This window comes from Poeciliopsis prolifica, unplaced genomic scaffold (genome assembly GCF_027474105.1).
Source record: "Poeciliopsis prolifica strain line A6 unplaced genomic scaffold, Auburn_PproV2 SCAFFOLD020, whole genome shotgun sequence".
Taxonomy (NCBI): Eukaryota; Metazoa; Chordata; class Actinopteri; order Cyprinodontiformes; family Poeciliidae; genus Poeciliopsis; species Poeciliopsis prolifica.
The window spans coordinates 309,729-322,099 of record NW_026562395.1 but is presented as its reverse complement, the minus strand read 5'-3'; the positions used below and the strand labels follow the sequence as shown (position 1 = coordinate 322,099).

The window sequence follows — 12,371 nt, the reverse complement described above, 5'->3', positions numbered from 1 at the left end:
TGTGATTACAGAGAATCCACTTTACATGCAGTAACAACACAATAGAGACTTAACTCTCATACATATTCATGACAAATGCTATTGCAAAATGTTTTGTCATTTTTATGGAACTTCAATATTCTGCACTACTATCATTTCAGAATTAAGAGAATCAATCATTCACACTTTTCACTGCAATGTAACCCTCTTCTTGGAGGTCGTGTCTCAACCAGCTTTGTTCACTTAGAGACACATTTTTTATTCTTATTCATTTTTGTAACATTGCACAAACTCAGTCAAACTGGAATAGCATATGTGAACATTAATGCACAAACTTTGTCACAGTTTAATTATTTTTTCTTAATTAAATGTTGCCTTGTGTTTGCTCCATCTTTTGACTTCAGCTAGATCCCTTTGTCTGCTGGAGAAAAGCCAGCTAACATTATCACGCTGCCACAGCCATGTTTCAGTGTTGGGTTGATGTCTACACATTACTTTTTCTCCACTTTGTCATCTGGATTAATTCTAAAAAGTTTAATTTTTGTTTTTGTCTTCAAAATGGCACAAGCTATTTCTGGTTTTCTGTCAATATGGCTGTTATACTTTCAATAAAAGTCCTACATCTGAGGGTACGGTCAATAGTTGTCTCATCAACAGATCCTCCCACATGAACTATGAATCTTTGCAGCTACTCTAGCGTTCTTGGCTTCTTTGACAAATGCTCTCTACCCTTGAGCTGTAAGTTTAGGAGGATGTGCATGCTGTCGATCGGAAGGATTTCCATTGTGCCATTTTTTACTTTCAGATAATGGATTGAATAAAGCTGTCAAATGCATAGCGCTTGAGATCTTATCTTGTAACATAATCCTCCTGTCAACGTGCTCAAAACCTTCTTTTTGACATTTCTGCTGTGTTTCTTCATCTTCATAAAATTGTTTATTCTCTAATGATTTGATAAAAGTACACACAGTCAGAAGCTGTAAACAAATTTAGAGTTTTTGAAAGTTTTTTTTTTTTTTGCACCGGATTGTACTTGAAGGTAAAAACATAAACGACACTACACTGTATTGAAACATATTGAAGTTTGTCATTGTAACTTTGACCAAAAAAATGGAAGAATTTACAAGGGAGTAAAGCTTTTTCGCATCAGTTAATTTCAAAAACTTGCTAAGCACAGCAACTTGCTGACTCTGAAGAGGAAAATTGTTCTGTTGATACATTTCCAAGTATCCAGAAAGTATCAGTCAGTAAGACCTTAATGTACTGCTTCTAACACAGTTGGGTGAATTTAATTTAGTCTGTCAATGACCTGGTCACGCTGAGAAAGTTTGAGAAAGCTTTGTCAATTTTCCCTGGTTCTGTCTTTGTATGGACTGGTAGATATGTTTCCGGTCAAGAACGTGTCTGTAGTTTAAGTCTATATCTATTTTTTTGTTCTCAATTCTTTTCGTACTATTTATATTCTCTTTGTGTATTACTAGGGTGCTTTCTGATAATAAAGAAATTTTTTCTAAGTTAAATTAGGTTTTTTGCATAGGGTGTACCTTTATTTTTGATACTATTACACTTGTGGAAGATGTTAGACGAGGACATGCACTGATCATGGAAAGGACTTGAAAATGTCTTAAATTTGCTGTTAACTTACTAGGACGCTCAAGTCCAACGATGACAAACTGTCATCTCTTGTCTAAATTTAAGACATCATTATACTCTAAGTGAAGGTGGAATAATCTTTCTCTATTAGTAAAATAAAGCAGAAAAATATGTTTTCCCTTTCTGTCTGATATTTTTAGAGTGGATTTTTGCTAGAGATAAATGAGCAATTTCATAATTTTGTTTGACTTGAAATTCTTTCCCTGTTTTTTATACAAAATTATTTAGTTATGTTAAAGTTAACTAAATATAGAATAAAATCAAACCAATTGCAAGAAAATCGGTCATTCATAATTTATACCAATATAGAATCTCAAACCTGTAACTTGTCTTGTATGTTACATTTATCTCTGTTTAAGGTTTTTGTGTGTTTCTTTTACACTTAGGCATCTTTATGGCACTCATCTGATTTTCAGCTATCAGTTGCCCTCTGTTGGCTTTTAAAGCCTGTGGTTCTTAATTCTCTCATTTGATTATTGTTCTGAGGCATGACTGGGAAACCTATAGCTTAGCGATACAGAGACCGAGTTTTTATTACTCCCCAAGGCATAATGAGCCTCTTTCCACTTGTTCACAAGGGAAGTTTTCATTACACTGGCTAAAGTGCTCATTTGTGAAACAGAACTGCTTTTTGCCATAACTGTTCTGCACGTGGTAAAATAGCAAAATAGTCCTCTTTTTATTTTGGTGTTGATGAAAATTTACCTGCTATTGTACGAGTCTCATTAATACTCTTTAGTTTGTGTTTTCCGGCACAGTTTTATGAGAACGTTCTTAGGTAATTGTAGCTTTGAGTGTAATTCTTCTGTAAGACAATATGGTGAGTAAAGAGATGGAGATTTTTTATCAACACATTTATCTTTGCCTGAAGCCGCAATTCTCTCACTTATTAGAGTATTGATTTCCATCACTAGCGGGGCGCTGCTGTACATTTAGAGCATACACGGTTGCATTATACACAAACATGCATAATTCTTGTTTAAAAATGACATTACATTGGTTTTTAGAATTAAAGGGAAACATGTTTTTTTGCAGGAGCAAAGCAACAACTTTATAAACTGCAAAAACATTTTAGGTTCTTGAGACTTGATTACAACAGGCAGCTTTAAATAGATAAATTGGTTTCATAAAACCAATTTAATATGAAGAAATATTTTATTGCTGCAATCATTCTAGGTATTTCTTGAAGTGAATGTCACAGTGGTATTTAAAATGTTGATTTTCAGAGCTTACCTTGGAAGTGATGGACCATTGAAACAGTAGTATATTCTTGAATTGCCCGGAATAACAATTTAGATCAAGTAGCCTACCATTTACACTGTTGCGTTCTTAATCAACTAACTTTAATTTTCTTGTTTTTCTTGTTTCTATACACTTTTACAAATCATATTTTCAAACCATAATCATTAGAAGTCAAAATTTTACTCATCGGTGCCCTGTAATAGGGGACTGGAAAGAGCCCCCTATTAGACAAATGTGCGCTCTTAATGTACTGTTGCAGTTGACTGGGATTGTTTGAGACTAAGTAGTTCCTAATTCTTTAATAAAATCCATGGTGTTAACTCCACTGAAGCACTCCTGCTTGTCCTCCTCGTGTCTTTCTCGTGATCACTCCCCTTCATGGTGTTTTATGATCCCCAGTGCAGCTGAACCTGTTTATGAAGTGATTATTCCTTTACAACCTATGCCTGGTTCCCCCCCACCCTTGCCGTTCCACTAATTATGTGCAGATACTGGACACTCCATTGCAGTATTAGTGCTAATGAGGCCACTGACCATGAAGCTAAGTGTTAAACATGACATACACACAACTCATTAAGATCATCACTACAACTTAGTGATGGCGATTTCTTTCATTTTTAACCTTTATATTACTATTCAACGTTAGTTAAATTTAAAGTTGAGCTATAGAATTTGCATTCTTTTCCTTCCGTCTGCTCTTGACAATGTGTCTTTTTAATTTCCCTTATCTTTCATAAGGTTATAATTCAGGCCTATTGTAATGTAAGGTGGCTTTGTGACATCCAGAGCTCTTTCTAGGATATCTCTAAAAACTCTTTAGACCATGACACTATTATCAAATTATTATATACTACTTTGCATTTATGAAACACCTTTGTTTTTGCATCACGCTCTGAGGGCTGATGCAGTTTGGTCTATTTATCTGCTGGCTCAAGTTTCTACTTCAGTTGTTTTTCATTAAAAACAAAATTGAAATTAAAAAGTACCGTTATATGTATGAGATATACTGAAAATCTCACTTTCTGTATAAAGACAAATCCAGACCAAGTGATGCACCAATCAGAGTTTTGTGACTTCAGATCTCCAGTTTTTAAAAAAACATTTGACTGATTTTAATTTAGCCTAAATTAATTCCTCTTTAAGAACTGTTAAATGTAAGGATATAAAATAATATAGCCATCCTGCAAAGAACGGTCATTAATATTTTATAGTAAAACCAGAGGAGCTACCATGACATGTGTGTAACAGAGCAGCTGCTGTAAAACAAGGTTTTAACATTTGAAACAATGGCAATAGGATTACCACTTTAACATTTGAAGTGATCCTTGGAATCTATTATTATTGATTAGAAATGTTGGGGCTCCACTCCAGCGTAGGACAAAGAACAGAACTGCACACTCGGAACAAAATAACTGGTAAAAAAGAAAAAACAACAACAACAACTGTGAAACCAGAATGCACAATTTTAATATGTTTTTTTTCCAGCTTCTGTGCAGTCAATATCTGTACAGGAGCTACTTGTCACCATAATGACTGATTAACACAGCATTGAGAACCAATTGTCCAAAAATATTAATAATCTTTAGTCTTTAATTTAATGAGTGTTATTTGCAGTGTGGACTGTTTGCTCTGTTAACTATAAAGCTAGTTTTAGCTCATTTAAATTAGAATTTTTAGAATGCCAGTAATATTGTATGCTGAGACATTTATCTATTTGGACTGGTGGTGGACACAAGAGAAAACAATACAAACAAAATGGCTCTGGATAAGATTTGACCTTCTATCACTAATTTTTACCTTGCAACCCCTGCTTGCTATTCCCTTCGGCATATTTTAAGTCCCAGCCTATCGCCTGTTTTCCCACTCCTATTCTGTTCAGATATGTGTTTTTATGTTTTCTGATTAGATTTCCTGTACTCTGTCTTAGGAAGAGAAGTGTTATTTCTCCTTTGTCTTGACCTTACTCTAAGACTTGCTTGTAGAACTGACATTTGCAGGATCTGAAAATTGTTGACCCAAAGAGTAAATGCAAATACCTAAACACTTTTCTGGAAAAAAAAAAAAAAAAAAGGCCTTTTAAAAATTTATATTGGTTTGCTCTTCTGTCTCAGAGAATTAAGTATATTTTAATATCAGGCAACAAGAATGAATACAACATGCAGTTTTCAAAGAATTAAGACAATTAGTAATGTAACAAAGATTGTGATAACTGAAATCAATCTTTCACATTGCTTTGAAGGAATCTTGGCCCTCTCTTTTTCTTATTTTTTATTCCAGAATTTTTCAAACATAAATTGCATGTTTAATACCAATCTACAATATACTTTATCTTTGACACTACAAAATATTTATTGTATTTTGTAGAATTGTTCATAGGTGCACACAACTCAAAATTTGTTTGAATCAAAACATTCACATGTAGTTTGGGGAAAAAAACAACAAATGATGCCCTTTCCCATGGTCACTGAAATGTTATGACTGGAAAAAATTGAAATTAACCTTCAAGTACATTTCTGACAGAAGCAAGTTTTTATTTTTGACATTTATTGATTCTTTCGCACCTTTGCAAAGATAAAAACACGGAGAAAAGAGCCTGTGGCATCAGCGGAATAGCTAACGGGCCGTTAGACGCTGCTGACATCACAGCAGTGCAACATCACATGCTGTCTAATGCAAATGTAATTCCTTCAAGCAGTTTTCACATTCTTCTCCACGAGGATTACATCTGCGTTTTAGATATTTTAAAATTGTATCTATTTAAAGAAACCGAACAAAAAAAGAAGAAACAAAAGATAAAAGTGTTTTTTTTATTTTCTTCTTTGAAGGTAATCTAAAGGGAGAAAAGGGATGTAGTTTAAAGAAAAAGGGATTTTAGGGATTCTGGGGTAATGAGGGAGATGGGATGAGGAATTTTCAGAAATTCAGCAGAAAATAGTGTTCAGAGGAACAGGGGACATAATCCAGATCACAAACAGTGCAATGGATGAATGACAGAAAGGAGAGAAAGAAAGATATTGCAGTATTTCATCATGAAAGCTGTTTTTTCTTTTTTCAGTCGCTTACTTCAAACATCAGCGTGTCGATCACTGTTTTGACAGATTTTCTTGTATGTGTTTTTCTCTTTTGTGTCATTCTGCATAATTTTAGGGGAACTTCAAAATGTACCATTTTGCAAATAGCCACTTATGCCTAACCACAATGTTTCCACAAAAAATGCCACACATAAGTCTTAATAACAAGTCTTAGATATACATGTGACATCAGTTTTTGAAGGACAGAAAATAATTTATTTTCAAGAATCTAATTATGTCTGCTTTTAAAACTGTATATGTATTGCAGCCAGGAAGTTAAATACAACATAACCTATTACTGAAATATTTACTTTTAACACATAGATTTGTTTTGCAGTTTAAGATCTGCACAGACCTTTCATGTCTCTTTGGATCACAACATAACCACATAATTGTGAAAAACAGATAATTGTACAATACAACAAAATAATTTACTGATCCCTGGATTGAAAAAAAAAAAGCAGTAATTTATATTTTACTTGTGGGATGCAGGAAGTAAATTTGTTGCAGATGCCTTATTTATGTGCCTTTCTCAAGTGACCACATGAATAAGACATGAACTTTAAAAACATTTTATTTTAGTTGATGTCCTGTGCAGGGGTGAAAATGTAACTCTGAGCACAAAGACCGAAGTGACGCAACACAAATGGAGCTTTATGACCCTGACATCAGCTAATACTCCTGAGACTTCACAGGTTCAATAACCCCAGCCCCTTCTCCTAAAAGGGGTATGAGCCAGAGATTCCTTTGTCTCTCTCCAGATGGGGACAGCATATGCTGGGTGCATATTCTTAAATCTTATAGAGCACCAAGGAGAGGAAAAAGTTCCACTCCCTGAATAACCCAGAGATACGACCGCTACTCTTGGTTTTCTCTACCCTTTTGAAACGGACAACTGTAAACTAACAATTGAGATATGTAGTAATGAAGAATAGATCGAGAACCTCCTACAGAAGGTTACAAGCTCAAATGAGGAAGATGATAATCTGGACAGGTACCCCGTCACATTTTGCAGTTGGCCAATAAACAGAATCTGGAGGAACATTTATATAGCAAAAGCCACTGGGATACACACTAAAGCACACCCAGCAAAGTAGTAATTATGATGCCATGGGAATACCATTCCTACAGGAACTCATGGTATAAAAATCAGCTCTGCAGCTGAGCAGCAGACGAAAATTTACTTCTTGCTCTGTAGGAAAAGAACCATACCATATTGTGTATTTTTGATGAATTATGGAGACAGCAGCAGAAAAACATTATCATGTTTTTTTTTTTTATTTTTGACATTTATTGATTCTTTAGCACCTTTGCAAAGGTAAAAACATGGAGAAAAGGAGAAAAGCGCCTGTAGCATCAGCAGAATAGCTAACGGGCCGTTAGACACTGCTGACATTATAATTATAAAACATTATAATGTTTTTCTGATTAATTTATTTGTCCTTTAATTTATAAGGATTTGGATGTTAGATCTTATTTACATAATTCTGGTCCCAATCTGACTGATTTAGACCCCTGATCAATTCAAGACATTTCTGACAGACCTGCTGACAAATGGTTAGGTACTTAACAACGTTTCCTTACAATTAGATTAAAACAGATCAAATAAAATGACTTTGAATTTGATGCTTTGACATTATTATTGTCAAAGCAGGAACAACATATTCAGAAAAGTTGCTCACAAAAACACCAGAATGGTAAACCATGGTCAGTTTGTGAAATGACCAACAGTGGAACAAGACAGTCACATAGCTTGCTATACATCAGTATTTTTCAACAAACTGCCTAGCTCACAGTACACTGAACTTAATCACCTGGAATAAAGCCATGTTACATGTAAACATCATGCTGATGAAGTTCAAATTCAGCTGCGTGTAGGATTAATCCTGTAAACTACACCAAAGTCATTCTGGAAGCAGAAATGTGACTGCAATCAGATACTCTATTGAGAATAGTCTGAGGTCTAAACAATTCTTAATCAAATTGATTTTAGATGTTATCAGATGTCAGCGAATTCCTTGTAAAACAATAACATTGAGCATTTTCAAGTACCTTCATTGTTAACCGGTTTTATAAGTTGACAAGATCAAACCAAATATTTTGTCAGCTCTGGCCTCCTTGTTTGCTGATGCCGCAGCAGTCTGGCTTAAAATTTCTAATAGTTATGTTGTACAAACTCAACACTGCTCCTGTGTGAATAACAAATCTGTCATTGTGTCTTGACTGTTGTTCAATTTTACCCCCTCTTTTACATAAATTAGCAAGTGCTAATTTCCCCCCTTAATTATATGTATGAGATTTTATCTTTCAGTTAATTGTAAAAGACTCTTCTTCATTCAAACATAACAGTGTTCACTTTGGACTAAAGTCTTGTTTTTATAGGTCTATCCTGTATGTTACCAGCACTGACAAAAGCCTTACCTTCACCCTCTTTTTCTCCCATTGCCCATGTCCTTACTTTTCCACCCCCACTGTTGCTTCCTTCCCTCTCATCTTATGACTTTTCCTCCTTCTGACTTATAATCTACACTGAGTTCACTTTTATGATTCTTCTCTTTGTAACTTGGCTTCTCACAACCTTTCCTGTCCTCCTTTTGAACTGCGAATCTGCCACCAAGTCTGGCACTAGGCTTACATTCGCACATGTACAGACACCACACACACACACACGAGATGTGTTAGCAAGGCGATACACAAACACACAGCTGCACATTTCCAGCAGCTATAATTACCTTATGCAAATAAGATTAACAAATAAACCATCTCCTCCTGCCGGGCAGCATGGTATAAGATGCCAACGACTGAAATTTGGGAGCTCATTTAATTAGAATGGAGGTGAAGAAAGAAAGAACATTCACCTAGCCCTCCTGCTGTATTACACTGTCAATTTAAACCTGTCTGTAATATCCCCACAGGCCCGAATCTCCATAGCAATGATGGTACATCTTGCCATAATTTCTTGACATGTAGGAACAAGCTCCAATTTAAATTACCTGACTGAACATGTGCAGAAATAAATCTCCATAAGCAGAATTAGAGAAACGTTGATCTATTTCTTCCATCTTTTTTTTTTCCAGTTTGTGAAAATTACCAAAAATTTGTTTTAATAACCTCATTAGAATGTTTTGCTGAGACCTCTGGAAAACTTCACAGTATGGGGCGTTTCAGGCTCCATGTGTGGTATTGCTAAAGTCAACTCCTAATGTCAGCACTAATTAGGCCAAACATAACCTTAATGGTGCGCTGCACCTCTTGTCTCAATACTGTAATTAGTTGTAAAAGCAAACATCACTGAAAGAAAAGAAAAAAAAAACAATTGGTACTACCTGGTGAAAGTCTTTCTAATATGCTTTGACAGCATATATACAAAATGTATCAGATTAGCATGAACTGTGCTTAAAGGGGATTTAATGGTGCTTTTGTTGAATAATCAATTATGCTTTTTTGGTGTTTGATCCATTTGGAATGAGTTTTATATCCTCTTAAGCTGAGCACGCACTGTAAGGTTTCAAAATCCATGTAAAACATGAACATGCCACAATTACTGTGATTAATGTTTGATTTCAAAAATCTTTACAGTAACGTCTTTCACTGTACAGAGAAAGTTGTGAAACTATGATTTGGTGCCATCCCTGAAACAACCAGCAGAGAATTAGTCCAGCAATGAATGATCTCAATCTAAAGGTGTTAAAGATTTTTTGCATAGTGCTTTTTTTCAGAGCATAAGATGCGTACTCTGAAAAGAGGGAGAGAAAGGAAATGAGTTGGCTTTAGAAATTCCACAGGACAAAGAGAGTATGTTGGTTGATGCAACTATCACCCCTGAAGATTTTCCCCAAAATTTCAACCACAACTTAATGTTTGTCACAGGTCATCTTTGGTCTCTCAAACCCTAATTTAATAGGGTTCGAGTGACCCTTTTACTGAACCACAAACCACAGAAGCCTGAGTTAGTTATCTAATGTGAGCGTTTTTGTGACTGTCTTGCCATGATTTAAAGTGGTCTTGATGAACAGTTTTCAGTCTCTTAGAGTTTCCCTTTTGACTGACTGGGTATTCCCTCATTTTTAGTGCACTACCTGGCAATATCTTTATTGCTGTTGTTGCGGTATCTTTATTTTTAGGCCGCTTTATTCTGACAAGTGAATCTTTTATTTGTCAAAAGATTATTGATCTTTGGATCAACCTCTATCGTCTATTTTTTAGATCTTTCTGTACTGTGTTACTTGATATCTGCCACAAATTTTGGATTTTCACTCAAATTTTTTTCTATTGTAAAAAAAAAGCATAATCAGTATGGCAATCATGAAAGAGCTTGTAGCGGAACTATTTGCAGAGAACTATGTCATTTGAAAAGTCTCTCTGGAATGACTCTCAAATTTTTTAAAGTTGAGATGGTTAATAGTTTGTCATTGTAGATCTTTTCAGTCCAGAAGCGTAATCTTTTGTTTCTTTTGTAACTTTCATCACTATGTAACCAAAATACTTTCAGGATCGGAATGAATGAAAACAAAGAAAATGAAGCAAGAGCTGCAAAGGTCCAAATAAGAAATTTGACCTTAAACAAAAATGCACTATTTTAGCCTGGCCATTACCTTCATTCTGCTCCATTTAATTTTTTTTATTTTTTATTACCCGTTAGTGCTTCATTTGCGTTTTTCCCATTGAGATGGATTTCTCTGGTAGAATTTCAACTGGGCCAATTAGCAAACAGAAGGCATCCTGAACAATTCATAATGGTTTTCTGCAATGTTTTAGAATTGTAGTTTGTCTATACAAGGTTGTAGTTTGGCAAAAGCCCCGGAGGAAGAGAACAAAGCCACTCAGTCCAAGTTCACTAAGCTTCCAAATGTTGAGTAATTAAAGTCAGAGCAAGATGAATAAGACATTTTATTGCTAGCAAAGATGTCATGGCGCCACTCCTCAGGGGGTTGTTTACAGTGTACACAATTTCTTGTAAGCTTCATCAAGCTGGCACTTTGCACACGTCAAGGCAATAATATCTCAACAAGCGAGAGTCCAGACCCTCGTTATGAAGCAAAAATAAATATTTTTTTAATTTTTTTATCTTAAATACGTTTTAGGTATTCTGTTTTGAAAAGTACATTGACTTAAAACGTTAAACCCTTTTCAACCAGCTTCTCAGTGTCCATAGAGAGAAAATTCCTGTCATGTGTTATCCAGAAACATTAAATCCTTTTCTTCTTTCCACAGGCCGATCCAAAGGAGCTGATTCGACTGGTCACGCAGCATGTCTCCTCATATTCTGCCTGGCCAGAGGAGCTGCAGAAGCTGATCAGCCAGCTGTACGTGTACAATGAGCGCTTGACAGACTTCACTCAGGCTCAGGTGTTGCAGGGCCTGGGCCGGGGAGTGGATGTGCAGCGCTTCAGCTCTGACTTGGAGTACAAGAAAAACACTATTCTCGGCCTCACAGAGTAAGTTTTTTATTACTCTGAGAAATAAAAAAACTAAACTAACTAAAACTTGAGGAAGTTTCAGTTATTCTTGTTTTTGGAATGCGAAGCTGGCAGCTGTAAAAGTATTTTTAGTTGTTGTAATCTGAATGGAGTTGTACTATGTCCAAAGATGTGTGCTTAACCCTAAAGGTGCCTTTCTTGTCCAAAATGATACTTCTTGCCTCAATTTTTTTGATTCACAATATCTGTCATATTAAAGGTTAATTCTATGATACTTGGTCAGGACTGTTATTATCCTCATTTGAATTCCTCCTGCCCCTCATCAAAATGAGGGGCAGGAGGAATTGGTAAAGGGATTTCTGCTTGGCAGAGGAGGGACCTTGCAGCCAAGAGGAGGAGGAGGCAATGAGTGATGAGAAATCTCCATGGAGATAAAAAAGAGAAAAACCGGTGGTCTTCCACACATGAAAAGGCTCTGTCATACATTTCTTCTCATATCTTGACTCCCGGAGCAGATTACTTCTCACTTGCCAGAGTCAGAAGAATTTTGACTGGGTTTGGCTTTCTTTCCATGAAGATATCTTGTATTTCATAATCAGTAAATACATGGAATGATTTGAAGAGGAGCAGCTTTGGTATCTTGAAAGTACTATACATTTTGGGTTTTCTCCTTCAAAAATATTTTTTTTGGGACAAAAAATCAATTGAAATTTTCAAACTACTGTAAATGACAAAACATGCATAAAAACATAGAAAATATTTAAAAAATACGGAAATGTCTCTGGATGTCTCTTGGTAGGTCTCTAGTTCTAGTTTGTTGGACTTTTAAAACTATCATTTTAGCTCAGTTTGTTTTTGATTTCAACTCTTATTCAAAAGAAAAAATAAAATACTACATACAAATCAGTGTTGTGATTAAGTTTTGACATGGTCAAGGCTGAAACATCCACATAAAAAAAAAAACTTCCACTTTTTAGTTTGTGCTCTTTAAAAAGAGTCTGCCTTT

General features: G+C 35.3%; 1 protein-coding gene across 1 annotated transcript in view; it reads left to right on the top strand.

Annotated features, from left to right (window-relative positions):
• nbas (NBAS subunit of NRZ tethering complex) overlaps positions 1-12,371 on the top strand; it is a 152,822-nt gene that overhangs the window by 79,055 nt on the left and 61,396 nt on the right. Inside the window, exon 42 of the mRNA XM_055044449.1 lies at positions 11,160-11,383. Within this exon, the coding sequence (XP_054900424.1) occupies positions 11,160-11,383 (224 nt within the window). The remainder of the gene's footprint in view (positions 1-11,159; positions 11,384-12,371) is intronic.